At 33.8% G+C, this 22,857-nt stretch overlaps 1 protein-coding gene across 4 annotated transcripts; it reads right to left on the bottom strand.

Annotated features, from left to right (window-relative positions):
- Nucleotides 1-4,946: 4,946 nt before the first annotated feature.
- Nucleotides 4,947-21,803, bottom strand: LOC139858223 (callose synthase 7-like). 4 transcript variants are annotated; one of them, XM_071847075.1, is made up of 43 exons: nucleotides 21,602-21,803; nucleotides 20,419-20,519; nucleotides 20,165-20,277; nucleotides 19,975-20,062; nucleotides 19,776-19,886; nucleotides 19,419-19,541; nucleotides 19,148-19,237; nucleotides 18,969-19,060; nucleotides 18,720-18,852; nucleotides 18,486-18,620; nucleotides 18,320-18,396; nucleotides 18,113-18,233; nucleotides 18,048-18,077; nucleotides 17,706-17,825; nucleotides 17,503-17,620; nucleotides 16,363-16,694; nucleotides 15,961-16,013; nucleotides 15,828-15,888; nucleotides 15,424-15,505; nucleotides 15,284-15,333; nucleotides 15,126-15,212; nucleotides 14,782-14,886; nucleotides 14,580-14,677; nucleotides 14,082-14,163; nucleotides 13,805-13,968; nucleotides 13,595-13,718; nucleotides 12,184-12,287; nucleotides 11,996-12,095; nucleotides 11,769-11,920; nucleotides 11,573-11,682; nucleotides 11,384-11,485; nucleotides 11,227-11,295; nucleotides 10,530-10,716; nucleotides 10,348-10,459; nucleotides 9,860-9,982; nucleotides 9,664-9,782; nucleotides 9,461-9,544; nucleotides 8,589-8,701; nucleotides 8,286-8,515; nucleotides 7,067-7,864; nucleotides 6,462-6,512; nucleotides 5,915-6,100; nucleotides 4,947-5,366 (listed from the first exon to the last, which is right to left on the bottom strand). In XM_071847075.1, the coding sequence occupies exons 1-43, from the start codon at nucleotides 21,801-21,803 to the stop codon at nucleotides 5,121-5,123; spliced, it is 5,778 nt and encodes a 1,925-aa protein (XP_071703176.1). In that variant the 3' UTR covers nucleotides 4,947-5,120. The 4 variants fall into 4 exon arrangements, with proteins under 4 accessions (XP_071703176.1, XP_071703179.1, XP_071703177.1 ...); XM_071847078.1 differs by lacking the exon at nucleotides 18,048-18,077 and having other exon boundaries at nucleotides 18,140-18,233; nucleotides 18,720-18,831; XM_071847076.1 differs by lacking the exon at nucleotides 18,048-18,077 and having other exon boundaries at nucleotides 18,140-18,233.
- Nucleotides 21,804-22,857: the final 1,054 nt, after the last annotated feature.

The following is a 22,857-nucleotide window of genomic DNA, read 5'->3' on the forward strand; positions in this document are numbered from 1 at the left end:
TAATATTAGTTATATAAATATTTACATAAAACAAACTATTGATTTTAAATATAACACTAAAAAATTATATATATAAATATGGATATATTAATATAACTATATAAATAATAATCATTTTGAATATAAACACCAATTAAAATATATAATATATAAATTAATATATAAATAAATTGTTCGATTATAAGAATATGTTTTAATACATATATGAATGATATAGGTTCGTGAATTCGAGGCCAACCCTGCGTTGTTCAGTATCGTCGTATGAATATTTTTACTACAAAATATTGTAGAGTGAGTTTCATATGATCCCTTTTACTCTTTACATTTTTGGGACTGAGAATACATGCGCTGTTTTTACAACTGCTTTATTAAATGCTTTTGAAATATATTTTAAACTGCGAATACATGAAATGCTTTTATAAATGTTTGACGAGATAGACATAAGCAAAACATTCCTCGAATGAATTATTATGCAGACAGAAGTTCTGCGGATTATTGTTGAAACATGTGGACATGATAATTGCCACCGTTGAATTATGTGGACATGATAATTGCCACCATTGAATTATGTGGACATGATAATTGCCACCATTGAATTATGTGGACATGATAATTGACACCAATTGATATGAATGTTATGTATCGAGAGAATGATTTTATACACCGGTTACGTGTATGTTATTTTTGTGCACGAGATATGTGTACGGTTACTAAGATTTATGAAAGATGATTTTGTACACGATAAAGGTGTACTGTATTTAAAAGATATCGCATGTACATTACAGGTGGGTATAGGATTCGGGCTCATTTGTACCATGCAGCATTTAAATCTTGTGGTCTATCAAAATGATGAATTTTATTGTTTTATGATAAACTTATGAACTCACCAACCTTTTGGTTGACACTTGAAAGCATGTTTATTCTCAGGTATGAAAGAAACCTTTCGCTGTGCATTTGCTCATTTTAAAGACATTACTTGGAGTCGATCATCGCAATGGGACCAGATGTTGGTGACTTCGTCCAGATGGATTAGGACGGGACACTACAGCTCATATGTCTTCACTTTGAATACCCATTTGTTTCTCAAAGCTCTTTTGCCTTTAGGTAACTTCACCAGGTCATAAGTATTGTTCTCATACAAAGAATTCATCTCATCTTGCATAGCTTCACCCCACTCTTTCTTATGCTCATCTTTTATTGCTTCTGAATAACACTCTAGCTCTCCCCCATCAGTGAGTAATACATACTCATCAGCAGAATATCTAACAGAAGGATGACGGTCTCGAGTAGACCGCCTAAGTGGGACAAATGAGGGCACATCTAGTACTGGAATCTCTAACTGCTCCGGAGCATCATTATCATCAGTACCATGTTCATTATCATGAACATCATCATTAACATGTGAATCAACATGTTGTGGAGTAACCAGATCCAAATCAGCAAGATCGGCATTATGTTGAGGAACTGACTCTGTTTTCTCAACATCTTTCAACATTTGATCTTCTGAAAAAACATCTCGGCTTCGTACAATTTTCTTTTGAACTGGATCATATAACCTGTACCCGAAATCATCTTCACCATAGCCGAGAAATACACATAGCTTAGTCTTCATATCAAGCTTTGACCTTTCATCTTTGGGAACATGAACAAATGCTTTACATCCAAAGACTCGTAAATGACGGTAAGAAACATCTTTGCCGCTCCAAACCCTGTTAGGAACATCAAAACGCAAAGGAACACAAGGGGTTAGATTAATAATATGAACTGCCGTATTTAAAGCCTCACCCCAAAAGGAATCGGACAACCCTGCATGTGAAAGCAAACATCTAACTCTCTCAACCAAAGTTCTGTTCATCCTCTCTGCTAAGCCATTCAACTGAGGTGTCTTTGGTGGAGTCTTTTGATGCCGAATACCATTCTCCTTACAGTAAGCATCAAATCTGCCAATGTATTCACCGCCATTATCAGTCCGAATACACTTGAGTTTCTTCCCCGTTTGCCTTTCAACTAGTGCATGAATTTTCTTAAACTTCTCAAATACTTGATCTTTTGACTTTAAGGTGTAAACCCACACCTTCCTGGAATGATCATCAATGAATGTAACAAAGTAGGAACATCCACCAAGTGTTCTAGTCTTCATAGGCCCACAAACATCCGAATGAACTAGATCAAGTACGTTCTCCATTCGAAAAGAAGAATGACTCTTAAACACAACTCTGGTCTGTTTTCCTGCCAAACAGTGAGAACACTTACTCAAATCAATACCACTAACACCCGACAACACATTCTTCTTGAACAAGATAGACATCCCCTTTTCACTCATGTGGCCAAGTCTTTTATGCCACAACTCAGTAGAATCAACATTGTCCACTGCGTTAACAATGTTCTGGATGATCTTCGGACGCGTGATGTATAATCTTGAGTCTTTCTTGCCTCTTCCCACTATCATAGAACCAAGAGTTAGTTTCCAAATACCATTACCAAAACCGTTATAATAACCATCATCATCAAGAATGCCTATTGAAATAACATTAAGTCTCATATCCGGAACATGTTTTACATTATGCAAAACTAACTCCATTCCCGTGTCAAATTTCAAACAAACATCTCCAATATCAATGATCTTTGATAACCCGGCATTACCCATCCTAGCAAATTCATAGTCACCTGGAGTGTAAGATGAGAAGTGATCTCTACAAATTGCAACATGACATGTAGCACCACTATCAACAATCCAACTCGTGTCATCATGAGTAAGATTGATCATATCATAATCAATACAAACAAAGAACTCATCTGTGATAGCGTTAACTTCAACCTTATCATCATCACCACCATCACTTTTCTTTTGTTTATTCTTGTCATATGCCTTTTTCTTCTCATTCTTCAACTTTGGACAATACCACTTTGTGTGCCCCTTTTCATGACAATTATAACACTCAACATTAGCAAATTTGCCTTTGCGTGAGCTGCTACGATGATTGCCTCTATTACCCTGACCTCTACTATGACTTCTCCCCCGCATTTCTGTGACCAAGATATCTGACTGTGAAGAGGAACCTTGTGACTTTCTTCTCATCTCTTCATTCAAAATACTACCCTTAGCCAATTCCATGGTGATAGTACCATTCGGTGCAGAGTTGGACAAAGATGTCCTAAAAGTCTCCCAAGAGTCCGGTAATGTACCAAGTAACCAGAGACCCTGAATCTCATCCTCAAACTTGATACCCATACCTGCAAGCTGATTTATAATACCCTGATATGCATTTAGGTGATCTGTAATAGGAGTCCCATCATGATACTTCAAAGCCATCATCTGCTTAATTAAGAACAACTTGTTATTCCCAGTCTTTCGTTCATATAACTGCTCAAGCTTTTTCCATAAGACTTTAGCATCAGTCTCCCCAGTAATATGATTCACAACATTATCATCAACCCACTACCGAATATACCCACATACTTGTCTATGCAAAATTTTCCATTGAGCATCAGATTTTTCCTCAGGTTTATCCTCAGTTAAAACAGGCATATAATAATCTTTCACATAAAGAAGATCCTCCATCTTGCCTTTCCAAACATGATAATTTGAACCATTTAAACTAATCATTTTACTTGTATTAGCTTCCATCTTTCACACAAGTTAAATCAAATAACCTAGCTCTTGATACCAATTTGATGGGAAAATAGGTCACAACGAGCAATCTACACAGCAGAAACTAACCCGTTTGACAAACATTTCCCGACCCGTATGAAACCGTGAGGATGCTAACAAACAAGCTATATCAAATCCAACCCAAATCAGTCCCCAAATCAGTAGCTAAACAATAATCAAGCACACACTAAATACACGAGACTTTTTTACGCGGAAAACCCCTCAAAATCCAGAGTAAAACCCACGGGACTCGTAAGCCACTTAAATTCCACTATCATCAACAAAGAGAGCAATACAATAATCCTTCTCTAGATCAACTAGAGGCATACAACATCATACTCTTGAACAACAATAATCAACAAGTATATGAAACAATTAAAGACAAAAGAAGAATTTCATCACCCAAAAGTTTGCTACTGTTCGACCTGTTGTAACTCGAGCTACAGAGCACTTGAGATGAATTCAACGGTTGAAAATGTTGGCACTGATGTCATGAAGACACAGTCCAAAAATGAAGAAGATTCAACGGTCGGATCTCCGGGGATCGAAGGTTTTCTGGCCTGCTGTCACTGTAGACGGGAATTGGGGTTTTCACTCTATTTCTTGATTTATCTCTCTGATCTCTCTGCTTTTTGATAATGAAAACCAGCTGCACACTTGGAGTTTAAAATGCCTAGGATGCTTGACCAAGTCAACAAGCATTTTGGGCCTAAATTTGTTGGGCTTGGAACATTGGGCTAAAACTTCCACATAAATGGAAACCAAATAAAAACTCAACATTGGTTTGGTTTTGGTGTTTTGTTTGAGCTTGATTTGAGCTTAAAGTTGTCAATACCTCCTAACTCGTCAGGGTTTAAATTTTGTGGATTTTTATGCTTCATTTCTAGTTGTATAAATACACTGATTCTTGTTTGTCTACTCTGAAAAATTCCCTTTGAATTCCTAGACTCACTTAAGTAATCAAGATAGATCGTTTGGTTAGAATTGTCGAACATGAATGGAGAATTCGTACAGATAAAACATATTATCAATTTTGTCAAATACCTATGTACCACAACTACGAAAAAATTAGATACACATAGTTTGAGTTTTAAAAGATTATATATCCTTGCAATGGCCATATACTCTACATACCACTCATGTAACCGTATACTGTTTAGTGTTAGGGATTATTTTTCCAATCATGTGATTTAACTATTAGAAGGCCTAAAGAAAATGGGGAAAAAAAATGTTTGGTTACAATTGAACAATTATTGAAATTATGGTTAATATAACCTTGTGATCTAATGGGGATAGAAGTGAAGACTATTTAATTAAACACTATATAATTACAACTAACTTTGAAAAGAATTTTGAATCTGAAATATATGAAACGAAAATTTACATAAATTAGGGATCTAGGATTAAAGTATTCTAATAAGTATTCTAAATAAAAGTCCCTGTGGGTGTTTACTTATGTTATCTGTTACTAAGTAGCTTGAGTTTTGTCCTTATCTTTCTTTCCAGCAAGAATCATCGAAATCTGTAGACCTCTGCTGAATGCTTGGTTGAACAGCAACCTTGTCTGAAATTCGGATACAAAGGGGAACCATGACAGGATAACAATAGGCATAAATATCACTAATCCCATTAAACATTCGTATGCGCGCGACAACTCCATTATCGAGTCCCAAAATCCTATGCCTTTCACACAAGGCCTGCATGCTTGACCGATCTTCAAAGTTGCCAAAAACCAACACCATCAGTATCATCAAAATATTCTAATTCAAGTAGTATTCATTTTTCTATTTATTTTTTTTTCTCCGAAAAACTGAAATTACTATGAGAGACTTAAGCTCAAACCTTTAGAGTACAAGTTTCGAACTTTGACCCCTTTACTTATTAATGAGTTAATTTGGCTGTGTTAATTTGGTAAAAAATTAAAGCATTATGTCGTATATGTACATAGCTAAAGTAGGAATAGGACATATGGGTCAAACATACGGGTTGAAATGAGATTAATAGGAGATGTGGGTCAAAAATACGGGTTGAAAATATAAGGATTTTACCTCCTAAATCCTTTTCATTAGAAAAAGTAGAGTATCATTGAAAGAATATAACTTTTCGGATCATATGCCACTCACTGAAATTGGATTAAACTGTCTGGGATAAGTATTTTGGTTGTATCTGAGCCAGCCATTTTGACACATACCAAAAGTTACTTATGTGACCCACCCATTTTGCCACCTCTACCTAAAAGTAATAAGTCAAACTGCTGCTTACCAAGATGAATGCCCATCCTGTTGGCAAGAAGGCAAGGAAGGCAGCAAATATGTCGCCGATGATGAGGTTACAAACAACAAATAAGACCGTCATGATTGAAAGGAAGCCAAGAAAGAGAAGTGCTTTTAAGATCCTGAACATTAGTTGAAAGTCTGTCCCAAATCTTCTTCTTCCCATTGACACCAACTGACAAGGAGCATATATATATATATATATATATATATATATATATATATATATATATATATATATATATATATATATATATATTGTTAGATTTTCAGGATATATATAGTGTTAGTAGTTCCACCGCCCAATCAGATAACCATTTCTCTTTTTAGTTTTTGCATAGATCTCTTTTTTATAAGTTGGTTGTTAAGTTATTGGGTCAGCATGATACTTTAGGCTTGTGGTGTAACATCATCAAATAGACTGCTTCATGTACACCATCAATTAGCCAATCCTATGTGGTTAGAGATTTGAATGATTTTGTATCATTACGATTCCTAAGGGTTGTACATGTTAATAATAACTAACTCGTTCTTACCTTCAAGGCTAGGAGAGCTGTTATCATGACCAACCACGAAAGTGCATATACCTGAAAGAAAAAAATTAGAAGTGATAGAATATAAACCACTACAAGTGGAAAATTCGATCCATTTACTTACGGATCAATTGATTCGTGTTACTTTTATCACTATCAGGTCAAATGTGTACAATTAAAATGTAACCATGAAGAGAAAATGTTAAACAGGCCAAAAGTCTACCAAAGAGTATTAATAATTCATAAAAACCCTTATATAATGTTATTCAAATTTTTAGACAAGTGTTGAAATACATTTTATTCATAATTGTTTATTTTTAAAGTTCCGTTTCGTGCCAAACCAAACTGACCCGTACAGATGTACACATTTTGACTTGTTATGCAGCCCGTCTAACCTGCACATATCCTTTTTTTTTTTTTTTTGAAAAGCAAACTCACACACTATTACACGAATTAACCACGAAATATATATACAAATTGTCCCGAGCAGGACTCGAACCCCCAACCTCCTGGTTAGAAGGGCCACCTCGATACCACTGGGCCAATGGCCCTTTTGTTGCCATATCCTATATACGAAACAACTGAACAAGGAAGGAAGAGAAACAAACCACTATACTCGTACTGCCACGTGCAATATTAAGATGATATACCAAACCATACTGGTAGATAAAAAACCGAAGCGAAAGTATAATTTCAAGAATTCTGCCTCTAACGTTTGTATACTTAAGATGCTGTTGTTCTGCATCCCACCACGATTCCCAACTTTTATCTTGCGCTATACCGATACCACCCCGATTCCCCATCCACCGTTTCCAATCGGTCCAATCTTCAACTGTCTTCTGCCAATCAAACCCGGACGGGTTGAACACAAACGGAGCAAACAACCATGAGCAAACTAGAAACCATATAGAGAAAGTAATAAACAAGTATAAATTCGAGCTCCGGTATGAATCCCCATAAACTTGATATATAACCAGTAATATTGCCAATTCCAACCCTTTGACGAAGTGACTACGTGAATATAACCGATAATTTTCAGCAAATTTTGCATGAAAAACAACAAACCCACGACCCGTAGCTCTGTATTTGGATCCTCCGTGTAAAATCGTTCTGCCATAATAATGCGCTTTTGTGCCAAGCTGGAAGGTAAAGAATACAGAGGCTAATTGGAGTTGCATTATGATGAAGTCACCCAATGCAGTACGAAATCCTCTTTCTAAACCGATTTCCATGACCATAGGAAGGACCAAAAGTAACCCTAGTTGAAAGACAGATTGGGTTGCTAAAGCCTCTTCCAAGGCCTTGTTGCTACTAATGGTTGATTCGTCTATAATTCGCCTTTCCAACCCACTTAATACCATATACATACGTCCATATAGAAAGACATAGACAATAAGCACAGTAACCTGGATAACGAGAAAAGGAATAAGAAAAGACGTTACAGACACAAGTAATAATGTGAAAGCTAAAAGTTAATCTTTGTCGCGTGTTTAATCCATTTATATGAAAACGGGTCAACATGGAGTTGTATTTTACTGATAAGAGGAGGGTAAGCTTAAACGGGTCAAAAGTGATCTAAAGTGTATTCAAATGCTCAAAAACCCTTTAATTTATTTTATAAAAATATAAATAAAATTAATTTTAGTAAAAAAAGTTCTGTATTAACATCCAAACTTAGAAAATGACTATAAAGTTTGTGTTTGATCAAATTTGTCTTGATTTTAAAAATGACCCATTTTGATTTGAACCCATTAAGACCGGTTATCCAACTTGCCTGACCCGTCCGTTTTTACCACTTCTATTAAAGTACATTAGGTGTTGTCATACCATGCTACTAAAGTAGAAACCGACTGTGGTGAAGTAGAACGAGAACATTCTGTAGAAATCAAAACGCCGTCCAAGTCGGTAAACATCGCGGCTGAGTGTTTGTTCACCATTTCCATTTGCTACTTTAGCCTCAAAGAGCGAAATCTGATTCATACCAACATCCCGGCCCTTGCCTACTTGGATATATTCATGATGTGTAACATAACCTCCACGTAGAGTTGAATTGTAACCTGAAATATGTTACCAAATTAATAATGCATTCAAAAGTGGTCATTCGGTACTTGGAGGGATTAGATGGTTTACCGGAAAATATATCCTCACTCAAGTTGATGGTTCTTGAAGCTTTACTTACGCCACCCCGGGTTATGTGGAAGAGTCTATCAAAGATATCAGGATGACCATAGTGAAACCGCACCCTGTGAATTATAAAGATTCTGATGTTGAGAAATTTGATCATGACCATGTAGGATTTTAGAAAATTACACAGCATAGGTTGATATTAGAGGTGGATACAGGCAGGTTGGGTAAAATGCCAAAATTAGTCATTTCTAACGGCCAGGTTGAGCCAAATAAACTTACATTAGTGTGTTAAGAGGATTAGAATAATTATTATTAAATATATATATCTCAATAGTTAAATGATGTATTGACTAACATGGGTGAAAAACTTATACATCAAAATACACTTCGGGTGACTTTATACGATCTTGACAACTATTCTTTTAAACTAATCTCATTGCCTGTTTGGCTAGCTAGAAAGTAAATGGGTTGAAATTACCTTTATTCATTTTTGCAAATAATATAATAATGAATCACACTCTTTTAACGTAATAATATATAGGTTTAAAAGTGTTATGAAAAAATATTTGCTACACCCTAGTGGATAAGACGTTCTGATAACAAGATTTTGCATTTTCAACTCTTACTGGAGTGTAAAGATAAATAACATTATTGTATATGTTCCAGATGCATTAGATTAGTAGAGAAACTTTTATGTGTTTAAAATATGTAACTCATTTATCTTTATATCAATTTGCAAGCAGATGAAAAATTAATGTATCAGATTTTTGCTTATATTACAACTTAAATCATTATCATTATAACTAGAAGATATGGGCCCACAAAATTTATAGTTTGATCTCTTAAAATGTTAGATGACAGGTTTAAGATTATACCTCAGAGGGTCTGCCAAAACCCTTTGACCGATGGTCACGAAGCTTGTCTCTTGATTTGACATGAACCAAGCTAATGACGACACACTGTAGAATAAGGAAACGAGCAAGTAGTTAATCATTGATCCCTTCTCTTTAATGATAAAACATCAAAGTTTAAAAGGCTACAATACAACAATATAAGTTGAGATGCGATATATACAAACCTTCCCGTGAAAATATGTTCTCTCAAACCCAATATTGTCGGTCTACGTTGACCATGATGATCTTTATGGAATTCCTCCAGTACATTTCGCATTTTAAATGCTTCCTCAAAGTAATTATCCTATAAATTAATGGTAAGATACTGGAACATGTTTTTAAAAGACATAACAAGGAGCCGTTAACTGGTTTTGGAATGACCTGATTCATGTCAATGGTCTGCAGTGCTTCTCCACGAGTAAATATAATGGCATGATTCTGGTTTTCAGGTTTTCCTTCGCCAATTTCTGTAGGAGGACCTGGGAGCTTGATACGGTATATTTCCTAACACACAAGTACGTCAAAAAAGATAGTTAAGGTGTTACAACTGCTATAATATAACAAGAAAACACAAAAGAAAACGTTAATCCACAGATTGTTAGTGTACTAGAGGTGGCGGTTTGGTAACGGGTCAGTTTTATTATGGGCCAAAGGGGGTCAAGTCGGCTTGTCTTGCTAAAACTTTTTGTGTATATAAAAGAACTATAAATGATCGATTTTTGTTACCTAATAATTATAAAAAACAGTTCTATTACAATAAGAAACTAAATATTTGAATAAAACAATTCTATTACAAACCAAGTCAAGCAATTTCAAATTTTCACCTCTATACTATGCATATAATTTTTGTGCAATGAAATTATAGTTACCTCATCCAAATGATCGCCACCCTTTACTAAAACAGAATAGTAAACCTTCTGTGATCTACCATTTACGGTATCCTCTCTTTCATCTATATAAGCAACTCGCAAAGAAGGATACCTGAGTAGTTCAATATATAATTAGAAAATTTATCATTGGCATAAATTTCGATCTATTACACAACACTCACGTGAGCATAAGATTCAAGATATTAACATAACAACTTTGATCTCTGTCATCACTGGATTTCTTTTGTGCACCGTAGATTTGGCAAGAGACTACATATGTGAATTTCATATCTGCCATTGCACTTTCACGATCTTTGAGAACCTCACGGTTTTTATCCATATCAAATGTACGGAAACCAGTAAAAATTTCTGTGGAGATAAGCCTAGCCGTTAGCTAAGAATTACATAAGAAGAAACAAACACTGATATTGATAAACACTCATCATCTGTTAACTTTTAACCTTGACATATCATAATACATGCTATCATTTTTGTTTACCAATAAATGGGGGATCGAATTCTTCTCATTATGGGTTGCCCACATTCAGTTGTCGCACAATGTAGTTAGAAGAATAAAATTCAAGTTTTCTACTTTTACTTGAAGGGTTGATTGGTAAGTTTAAGATATGAAGTCTAAACGTAATATAACGTGATACAGATATACATAATATATTTTTTGTGATCATATTCACATGTTATTACATTATAAAATTTAAAAAGAGAATAGATCAAGTATTTGCATGCCTGTCCAACACGACCCTATTTTGCCTGCACTAAAGATGACCCAATTTGACCCATCATACAACCCACCCGATCTGTCCATGTTTCACCTCGAACACTGGCTGTTCAGAAACAAACAGAACAAAAAAACCAACTAACCGTCATCTTTTGCATAGTCTAGGAAACACTGAAGTTCGAGAGCTTCCTTGTAATACATCATCCCTCGCACTGAAGACATACGTTTGTCAATGAGTCTGTACAACATATATGTGTGTATATCTAAATGAAAGAACAAGCCTGAAACAAATGAAAATACCTGTTCTCGAAAGGGTCTGCCCCCTGTAAGAAACCCATTTACGGGTCTCTTCTGTTACATCGTTGTAATTTATAGTTCGCTCTACAAAATTCTTCCATTCATCTGGTTATGCAAAAACAATAAATAAACCGTATGGTCTTTGATTCTCAGTAAAATGGCTGTTAGTAAAAATATAACATGAATAATTACCAGGATATATCTTTTGAAGGTAAAACAAAATTGTAATTCCGTCCTCATTTTCCTTGTGAAGCTCATCTTCGGAATATAAAACATCTTCTTTGTAGTATGGAGTCAAAACACTGAAGTATACACAAGAAAAAAGACAGTAGTTACAGCTTGTTCCCAGAACAAAGATAATTAAGTGATTGATCGAAAAATTACTGACCTAAATGAGAGCATGTTACGGACCACTGGCGCATTCGGCATTTTCATATACAAGGAGTTGGCAAAAAATGTGATACGCCTACGAGCCTCCAAATTCATAGGCACGTTAATTGCAGACTCCTTTACAGTTAAAAGTAAACGAAGCCTCACCACCTACGAACACAAATAAAATATATATCATAAGAGAATGTTATAAGTTATAACCAAAATGTGAGGGTCAGATTATACCTTTTCTTTCCAAGATCTGATTTGAGTTAGCCGGACATTGATTCGTTCAAATCTTTCCTTTTGGTCATTATCGTAATGAGAGTGAACTCTTTCAAGTATTCTACATGAAAGTACACAAAAAGAAATTAATAACAGTATTTGAGAAATCAGTCTACTAGTTTATTGAGAGTTTAAAGAATAAGACTTACTCATGCCCGTTAATCATAACATCTTGTGTTATAATCTCCATGATATCCTGAAGGACATTGATGATTTGGGATGCATATTTCTCAGGATCAACATTATCTGCTTGCTGGCAGAGCCCAAAATGGAGTAATCAGAAAATAGTGTAAACCGGAATGACTATAAATATTGACACGATATTTAAGTCTTCAAGTATAGGTGGTGAATTTGACCCTATTACTCATATAAGAAACCATTATGGCCATGTGTTATCTTTAAGGGTCAATGAGTGACAAAAGAAGTTTAGCAGAACACAGCCCAAACGTGTCACGAGTTGCCTAGAGTGTCTTGTGTAAAGCATAAAACTCTATTAACCACTTTCTTCTAAAATTATATTATCACTCTGATATGTATCACCTATCATGAGGAATTAAAAAAAGTTACATTTATTATTACGGAGTAATATTTTATCCAGGGATGGTAATAATTAGGAGATTATATTATTATCTTGTTTAATTGATTAGGGACAAATTTAGAAAACAGGCTATTTATGATTTATAAATATGGCTATATGGCTTAACATCAGGATACTCGATGTTGGTTAGGGCTATATGGCTGTAACATCAGGATACTCAATATTGGTTAAGTAATTTTAATATCTTGGAGAGCTGGTTTAGCTCTCGAAGATAAACTGTGGGAGGATTATCGTTCTCTCGAATATTGACTATCTATCTTATTTACTATCTTGTTAGTTTTAATCACGATTCGTATCACACTGAAAGGACAAACGTGTCAAAAGTTGCCTTGAGTGTCTTTTTTAAATCATAAAAGCTCTTTATATCCGTTTCTTCGAACAATCACTGAAATCATGTAAATTTCTATTCAAAATTGAAAGCTAAGTTTGGGTCAACCCAGCTCGACCGAAACAACGAACACAGCTTTGACCCATTTTGAGTGTTTGCCCCACCCCTGGGAAAAATTGGATAAGAAGGGAAGATAGAGGGGGGCCCTTTAAAATTCAGCCTATATTTCTATATTCTTCTGGCTCTTCTATAAAATCCCCAAATCACAAACCCAACCGAAGCCAATACTTTTTATGTTTATGTTATTTAAGTACATAAAGAATTTAGACCATTGATTTTCAGGAAAGCTTTTCTCTAAAAAAAAACTAGGCTTTTAAGGTCATATAGTTTTTGCAATCACGTTATTTAGTTATAAAGAGTTTAAGATTCAAAGTTGATTAAATCAACCCAGACTGACTCGTTTTGTACCATTATTTTACATGCTTCAAACCATTACCCAAATCTAGACCATTGGTTGGTGCTCTCTTTGATACATTTACTGAATGCCTGACCAGAGCCACACGTTATGGCACCTCTATTTTTTAGTAATGATGATAAACGAATAATAGCTATAATTAGAAGATTTTGTTCTTACCAGATGGTCTAAGAACTTTTCCAGCTTATCATTAAGTGAAGGCAACTCGCTCATACGAAATTTATTTAAAAATGTTTTTTGTCCAATGCTCGTTTCTATTTCATGACAAATATTCCTTAGAATCCTGTATAAAAAGCAAAGAGTGACTTGTTAAGAGATAACTTCTAATATATATAAAAAATAGTACTTTTTTTAGGTAAGAAAATTTACATATTGTCTCTTTCGTCATCCAGAAGGCCTAATAGTATTTCCTTCAATGTTTGGTAGCACTCTACCACTGCTGACCTCATATAATCATCGTTAGTGATCTTTCTGAACAAATCTGCAGAATCCTTCCCCTTGAAATCTTTGGCCATGTCTAATGCGATTGGGATCTTTAGAAAAAATAAGAGCCATGAAGTCAAATACATAGTTGACGTTTAATTTCAGATAACGGCTAATTGAACAACAATTGACAAAAAGAAATTGAGGTATAGAAAAAGTTTACCTTACTAGCAAGCAGAAATGGTGGCCACTGGATAACTGGTACATCACTTACAGTATACGGTACAAGAAGTAGATCTCTCTCACTAGCAAGATAAAAAGAAGGCTGTCAAAAAAATTTAAAGTTGCAAATTGATACTTATTCTATTATTAAAGCACTGAAGTGGCAGACTTGCCAATTAACCTACAAATGGGTTCATTGTGGGTAAATTTTACATCTCTAAGAGGTAAAATAAGGTAGAGTTTGGCTAAAATGGAAAACACTGAAAGTGACCTAAACTGTATTTAAATTCTTATGACCTCTTCAATCGATTTTCAACAATAGATTAGTATCTGAATTATGTAGTTTTAATAATCATATGTGACATGACTGTATGCGGGGTCCACCTGACGTGGACTGTATTGACCCGTAATTATATTACTCAGTCTAATCCTAACCCTTCTCTTCAACCTGCTAAATTCCCAACTTTTAACTAGTAACAAAGACTGAGATAGGAATAACCTGTTACTGATCAAGTCTTCCATCCGCAGTGAAAATATGAACTCGTTCCACACCTGTGAAAACTTGGCTATGTTCTTCCTTACCCATAAATTATCTTCCTGTAGAACACTTTCATCTTAGTAAAAAGAAGCAAATATCACATAGGTGCTTGCAGCAACTGCTCCATTTACACAACATAAAACAAAAGGTTGTTTAGCATTACCAAGTGATCTCGTTTGGGTTCTCCTTTCAGCATGGGTACAAGGCGCTCGTTGAAAGCCGAAGGAACAGATTCAAATCGAGACCGTAGCATCCCCAGTGTCCGAATCTAAGGATCAAATATCAAATAATGAACGATGAAAGGAAAAGATAGTGTTACCTGGGATTTGGGTCCAAATGGGTTAAACTTGTTAACTTCATTTGGATTTAAATGTTTAACTAAGTTTCTAAAGTTTACCCGTTTCACCCATTAGATTTAAAGAAAAAACATATACCATGATTAGCGATCTCTAATTGATAGTTACACATGATCAATGGTTCATAGTGAAATGAAGGATTCGAACTAACCTCGCCCAAGTGGCTGAACGCCCCATAGATTCCTCCGATGATAGTAGCATATATTGCATACCAAATTTGTGTGTCCATGAAATAAACCTACAACAGCAATTATATTACAATAGATAGGTCTGTGACTCGTTAACACCATTAATTTCACGAATACTCACCATGACTATTGGAGCCCAAATAGCAATAACAACACCGATATTATGTGTCACTGCAAAACCCTCAAACAAACAAATATGAAATGAGATATTCGTCTCAAAATAATCAGTCAAACAAAATTTAAAATAATATAAGATTTTACCGTTCGGAAAGAACTCGTGCCACTCATAACTACTAACAGTCATTCCCATGATTAACTTTGTGGGCATGACCAATGGTAATACCTGCAGTGATAATGTAAATTCAAGCATAAGTTAACCATGATCTCATATGGCTTTCATCATAGCCTATCAAAGGATAAGATTGGCTAACGAACTGATCTAACCCGTGAATCAATTGTGGTTTGATCCATTAGCTAATGGATCATGATATCCAAAAATTCTAGATAGACAAAACATGACCTAAATCGAACCATTTGATCATAATTTTTCTTAACCTTAGATACACACCCAATCACATGCTCGCTTTCATAGATAGAGAAATTAAGGTTAAATAGCAATAAAGTTGATATTTTTTTTGTAACTACATGAAAAGCTACAGAATTACCTCCACATAATAACTGAATGCAAACTTGCTTATTAGTAGAAATATCCAAAACGATGTATACCTGAAACAAGAGTAATAAAATAAGAATAATAATATTCGTAAAGTTAAATGATCGATAAAGTATATATCTTACTTGAGAAGAGAAAAGATGTCTTCGTGCATGCCTCTTCCAACATAGAGTTTTGGCTGATAAAAACATGAACTCAATAAAATAAGATGCAAATAACATCAATACAAAGGTGTCTATTTTAACCCATTAACTTATGTGCTGTTAACAGAATCAGCTAAAATAGATGGGTCAAACAGGTTTGAAAGCAGCCCAAAATCTATTTTTAATGTTACAACCTCCTAAGTTGTCTATATTAAGAAGTTCAGATTAGATAACAATCATCCTGACAATTATTGTAAACATGATTCATGCATTAGTTATCCATTTATGAACAAAAAAGGTGTTTTAGGGTTGTTCCAGCCCGATCCTTTTCAACCTGCTACCCATCACTTCTAATATAAACTAATGCCATTGAAGTGAGCTTACCTGGGCCCACCACATTAAAAGAGTGATTATACGAAAGTTCGAACGTTCCATATGTCTCCGTATTGGCGGAAGCAAAAAAAGCAAGACAGCAAGTATGTTGGGTATCAAGTAAATTGCTACAAGATAGTTATATAACGATTGTTCCCTCCAATTCCCTCCTAAAGTACTGAAAAACCTCACTATTCCTGTTGGATTTGGAACTGATTCTGAATAACAAATGGGTAGAATTACTACCCAAAAAGCAGCAACCAAAAATTTCAGAATGTAGCGAAGAATCTGAGTAGGTTTTAAGCTTCCCCAGGCACAGAAACTAAGAATTATATCCATAGAAGCTGCAAAAAGAACCAATTAAACTTGTAAGAATAAATAAAATGTGAACATACAACGTCCAAAAACTTAGTAAAACATATGGAAATGATGACAGATTCTTCTTATTAGAAGAAAATTAGTAAGAATAAAGTTGAGCTCTGGTATACAGGAAAATTTAATTCAAAAGATTAACAGACTTGTATAACATGCATTAGAGATTATACATTATCTTAGATCTGTATAGTCATGAAGTCCTTTACATATACAGTCATTTTTCATAATAAAATGTTGTTGATGTTTAAGTTTAATTATCTTTAATTAACTTGGTAGAAATAAAATAAAAATAAAAGAAAAACAGCAGGCCACCATAAACTAAAAACATGTGTGGATTGAACCTGGGCCAACTTAATTAAGGTGCTTTTATATCCCAAGTGTTCAACCACTCAGCCACATTGAGCGATTTATGATAACTGAATAAAAAGGACTGTATTTCAGCTATTCCTATAAATATTTCAGAATTAACAATAGGAAGGGTGAAATATACAAGTATGAATAACCAGACATCATTACTGATTTACTTTTTGAATAATCTTATTCTACATTCAAACGTCAGATGCTACGTGGCCTCTTCACATTTAGAACTGGTTTCAAATTTGCAAAGTTAATCACTTACATTTAAATGTAGATGTCATTACTCTTTGCTTTATATATTTTCAAATGAACTTGATAGACAGACATTACAAACAACAAAGTAATACATTATTTATCTATATGTGGGCTAAAATGATTTAATTAGAAAATGAAAATGATCTCAACAGGTGTGAAGAGTACCTTGGATAAAATTAAGAACAGCATAAGTAATGAATATGCTTAAAATACTTCTAATGACGTCCACATCAAAAAGGCCAAAAATTGATCCATCTCTATGCCATGCAACAATTACCATAGCCTAGAAATAATAAATATAAAAATGAAATTAAAATGTAATCTGTTTGGATATAGGAATCATATCAAGCTCGCGGTTTGTTATATACCTGAAATACCAGTATAAGAAATATCCACATCCGATCAAAACTCCTGTAAAGATGCAAAAACGTCCGCACTTCAACAAAATTTGTTTTCGGTTTCCTTTTTCCTACCACTGGGTTGCGCCCCTGATGTTACAAGCAAAAGAAAAGATGTCTAACTTACAATGTGAAACCATATGAAAAGTCTTCACAAATAGATTATTTTCATAATTGTACTCAAAATGTTACATGCGTTCATATTCAAAATTAGCACAAGTAAATCAGTTAGTTCAGTGGAAGATCATTACAAAAGAGGAGAAAAACATATTTATAAGACATGCTAACAGTTAACTAACTTAACTTGGTAACTTGTAGCTGAGTTAAATTATTATTTTCTAACTTATATGGTAACAAAATAATATTGTATATAAAACTCTAAGTTTAAAGAAATCTATACATACTGCATGAACTCGTGATGAATCATCAGAGACCGAATGAACAAAAAAATCAGATTTCGGGTCCATTGGCCAGCCTAACTTGAAGCATTTGTCGGACCTAAACGAGAGAAAATTAAAGGCTAATTAGTTAGAGAAAATTGGAATTTGGGGCATAAAAAGCATTTTTATAATTAGAAGCATTACCAAAAATACTCATTCAGATCATCATAGTTTCTCCATGATGCATGGCTTACTCTGCCACCTTGATTTCTCCTGGCTTCCTGTCGCCAATTAAAAAGAAAATATTTCCATTATATAAGAAAATTGATAAAACAGGAACATATTTAATGATGCTTATAGCTTTTCTTACCTTACGAATAACCTCATAAATCGGTGTGATAACATCACGCAAAAATGCTTCTTCACCGCGCGGTGCTTCGTGATATGTGCCTCCACTCACAGGTTGAACATTGCCAAATAGATTGCCATGCAACTCATCCGCCATCTTATTGATTTGAAGTAAAGGTATCATAAGCATAAATGAATATGTATTAATTAATTTTTATATACATAAAAAAAAGAGGGGATGTAAGAATAAACATACGTTATGAAAGATATAGCAGATGCATTCAGGCATGAAACGGATGTTGGAAGCTTCACCCCAAATTAGAAAATAAAGTGCAATGTAGAGCAATTGTAACTGCTGCTTATCAACACTAGGTTGAACCTTAGGCGAACTTGTACAAAACAATAAATTAAATATTAGTTAATAAATAAAATAGATAGTTAAATACTCAACGGAAAAAAGAAGAAGAAACATTTTATGAGGTGTTGAGATCTGATAACCACTTACTCAAAGATTGAAGTACAGTGCAAATAGTGACACCATGAGACATAATTCTTGAGAGTTTTATCAAATAACTGCTTTACTGTACGGCTATCCAACTAACAAAAAATGATTAAAGGTTAGTTTAAGCCGCACACATTGGAGGTCCAATTTTCAATATTTTAATAAAATATTGGAAGCTTTACCTGCTCATAATCTACAGGACCCTTTGACCTTCTATCCATATTTGCAAGTAACAATACCAAGTGTTCCCGTTGATTTGCAACGTTTCCTTTCTTCAATGAGGATATAAGGAAAGTTCAGTCATAGTTAGATTCATATATAACCTTTACAAAGTTAAATGATAGAAACACAAGTTCCCCATATTTATGTCAAATTAATATTAGAATTCAGGATGATTATATCCTTAAGTTTCTGAATCTTAACAGGAAATTAGTACAGAAATAGACAGGTTACCTGAAATCCAAAAATAGATGACAACCACTCAAGAATATCAGTAATAGGTTTGTCTCGGTCTCCTGCCCTTCTAACATGTGGAAGGTTATCAATATTTTTCACTGCTCGAAGAGATGCTATGATCTGATGACAATATATAGTGAAACAAATAAGAAACCATATGCATACTTGGGTGTGTGAGTATTTATACATACACAAGTTATAGAAAACAAGGATATAAAATAGTAGGACCTTTTGAATACAACAAATGGGTTAGAACTTGAATGAGTAAATAGAAAACAAGATATATGCCCATTTGTATATGGGTTTAAATAGAAATTTATTTAGAAAACGAGATATATATTATTTAAGTACAACCTCAGGAAGCTCCATGATTGCAGGTTTATTTCCAACAGCATATAAAGGAAGAATATTGTAGTGTTCATACTGTTCTCTGTTTTGCTCTACATCTTTTGCATAACTTTGAGTCTGCAATACCACATACACATAGACATGAGAAGTTTGGTAACTATACTTACATGCAAACTAAGATTAAAGTATAATAAAACAAAATTACCTGGGCATCAACTTTTGAATCAGGTACTACTGTCCTCAATACATCATACAAAACCGTAGCAATTTGATAAATCTTAGCCATCTCCTCACTTTAAAATGATACGAAATAGAATAATAAAATGAGCACGTTATAAAATGATAAGGTATCATCAACAGAGATATTAAGAAGTTCATTAATATCCAAGCCTCACGGTTTTTTTGTGTATTGGCCTTCTTTAATGTTTTTCTCATAAAAGTCCTGGTAGAATTTCTGGATTTCCCTTGGATCACTTTTTGCTAGTCGAGGTTTTGTCTCTTTTTCTTCCTGTGAGAAAACTAACACTTAATAACTTCCTAAGAATGTTTTCATCTTCCAAATAAAATGTCATTAACAAACCCAAAATTAGTAGAACATGAAAACTAGCTCAGTTGAGACAAAAAAAGCAGTGAAATTTGTAATGTGCACCTTTTGAAGTCTATGTAGCAGGTATGTCTTAAATTGGCGAACACCGCGTCCACTAGATTTAGGATCCATCCTGTGGGCCTTCTCAAACGCATGAAACCGGCCTAGTAAACAAATTTATACAAATGAAAAATTATAAGAAATTAAAATCATAATGTTGTCACCATCCCTAAACAAAAAAAATATATATATTTTCAAGGTTGTTTTTTATTGGTAACTTATTCTGTATGGAGGCGTCATCTATATTTCTGCCTCAACTCAATTCCCCCCTTTTAATGACTCATTCGTTAATGTCTTTCTTCAAAAAAGAAATCATAATCACGGTTAATTCAAATGCATATTCCTCTTGTCACAAACAAAAATATCAAATTTCTCCATAGCCAAAAGAGAATACATTTGAAAGTGATCCTTACAACTTGAACAACGTCAGTCATGAAATAGGTTCCCTTTTTGCTTTTTAACAACTTTGCACACGTTTTTTCAAATTTGATTAGGTTGACCCGAAAATAATCCATGGGTATTTAGATATTAGTAAGTGATTGTATGATCTCGAATCATCATAATAAGTTAACCGGCCAATGCAAAACATAGTACAACATACAATATTTTGTAATGCTTTACATTTCGTAGATGGTATAATTCACTTTTATTTAGAAAATAATGCATTAACTGGGGTATAATGTAAATATGAACATATAAATCTCACTTAACCCTTCTAATCTTATTTAGGGCACACTACAGAAAAGAGGTAACTAAAGTTCCAAAAAAGTCTCAATGAAGCTAACGCAAGTTCATCCAACACATGAACAAATCTATAAGTTCAGTTTAGTTCATAAAAAACAATCGAAATTCAATTTTGTCTATAAAAAAGAGTGAAAGTTCAATTTTATCAACAAACGCATTAAGATAAAAACTAAAATCTGATTGCCCTGCATTAGGAATTTATTTTCAAGTTTTACTATATATTATTTATTATAAGCAAAACTGAACTTGCAGTCATTATGGACTAACATTACTCTGGTAATCCATTTCATAAATTCACCCTATTATTTTTGTTGTGGCTAACCTAGTCATGATCACTCTTACTCACACTAAATTATTGTAATTGTAATTACAGATCAAAACATTTTATATTTTATAATAAATTAAATCAAACAAATAAAATAGAAGTTTTAAAAAAACATACATAAGTAAGCAACTCTGTCATTATCCTTTTCAATCTCATTCGCAACGCGAAGAATCGGAGCAATCGACGCAAGAGAGGACGGAACGAGCTCACTATCAACGCCATCCGCATTCGGATCAAACATAGTCGACGACCTGGTAATCCTCCTGGACAACGACCTCGGTGGTCCCACCGCATCTTTGGTCCCACTCGTACTTGCCATTTCGAAACCCTAATTTCCACCGCACATTCAAACAATAAATCTGTTCTAAATCTGATGGTGATGTAAGTGAAGGATGTGAAATTGAGAATCAACATATTTGTAATTTTGATGATCAGATACTTTGCTTGTTAGTGTGGGCCACTTTTAGGGTTTCTGCAAGAACAAGTAACGAATTGCAGGAATTAAATATTATGAAGAAAGGAATTGAGAAAGGGGAAACAATTAGGGTTTTGCTTTTCCTTTGTGAAATTGAGAAAAAGGGATTGGATGTACGAGATGCCTGTGCTCTATTGAACTGCTTTCTGCTATTCCCGCCTTTTATTTTATACTAGTTTTACTACAATTGTAAAAATTAGTAAGCTATAATGTTTATTGATACATATTAAATCTATAATACAATTACAATGAAAAATATCTAATCTAATAATATTTGTATTGAAACATTATTATTGAATACTAACGTGAGCCCGTGCATTTTACGATATTTGTGTAAATTAGTATTCGATAACGTTAAGATTCATATTTATCAAATGTATAATACAATCCCAATGAAAAATCGTTTATTACTAATAACATTTGTATCGAAAACATTAGTATTGAATACTTAACGCATAAATTATGAGCTCGTTTATAAGTCTATTATTATAGAATTTAAAATACAATAATTTAATCAATATATAAGAATATAATTCTATTATATTGCTGGGTGATGATAAATTCACTTATGTTTTTGATATATTCAAGTTTTATGCAATAATTATTTGTATATTACAACTATTAATGCATAAAAATAAGTCAATTTATCAAATATTTGAGTGAAACACCTTCCATGTTTAAGAGTCTCACTTTCTTTATTATATTTAAAAGTCACCATAAATATGTAAAGTATATACGTACATTTTATAAAATTATATATAGAAACTTTAAATCATATACCTTTAATTTAGGAAGTTTATCTAGAAAAATATTATTATTTAATTTGGTTTAATTAAGAAAATGACACGTAGGATTATTTAATTTAGATTAATTGAGAAATTGACACGTAGGATTATTG

The sequence above is a fragment of the Rutidosis leptorrhynchoides genome, chromosome 7, assembly GCF_046630445.1.
Source record: "Rutidosis leptorrhynchoides isolate AG116_Rl617_1_P2 chromosome 7, CSIRO_AGI_Rlap_v1, whole genome shotgun sequence".
Taxonomy (NCBI): Eukaryota; Viridiplantae; Streptophyta; class Magnoliopsida; order Asterales; family Asteraceae; genus Rutidosis; species Rutidosis leptorrhynchoides.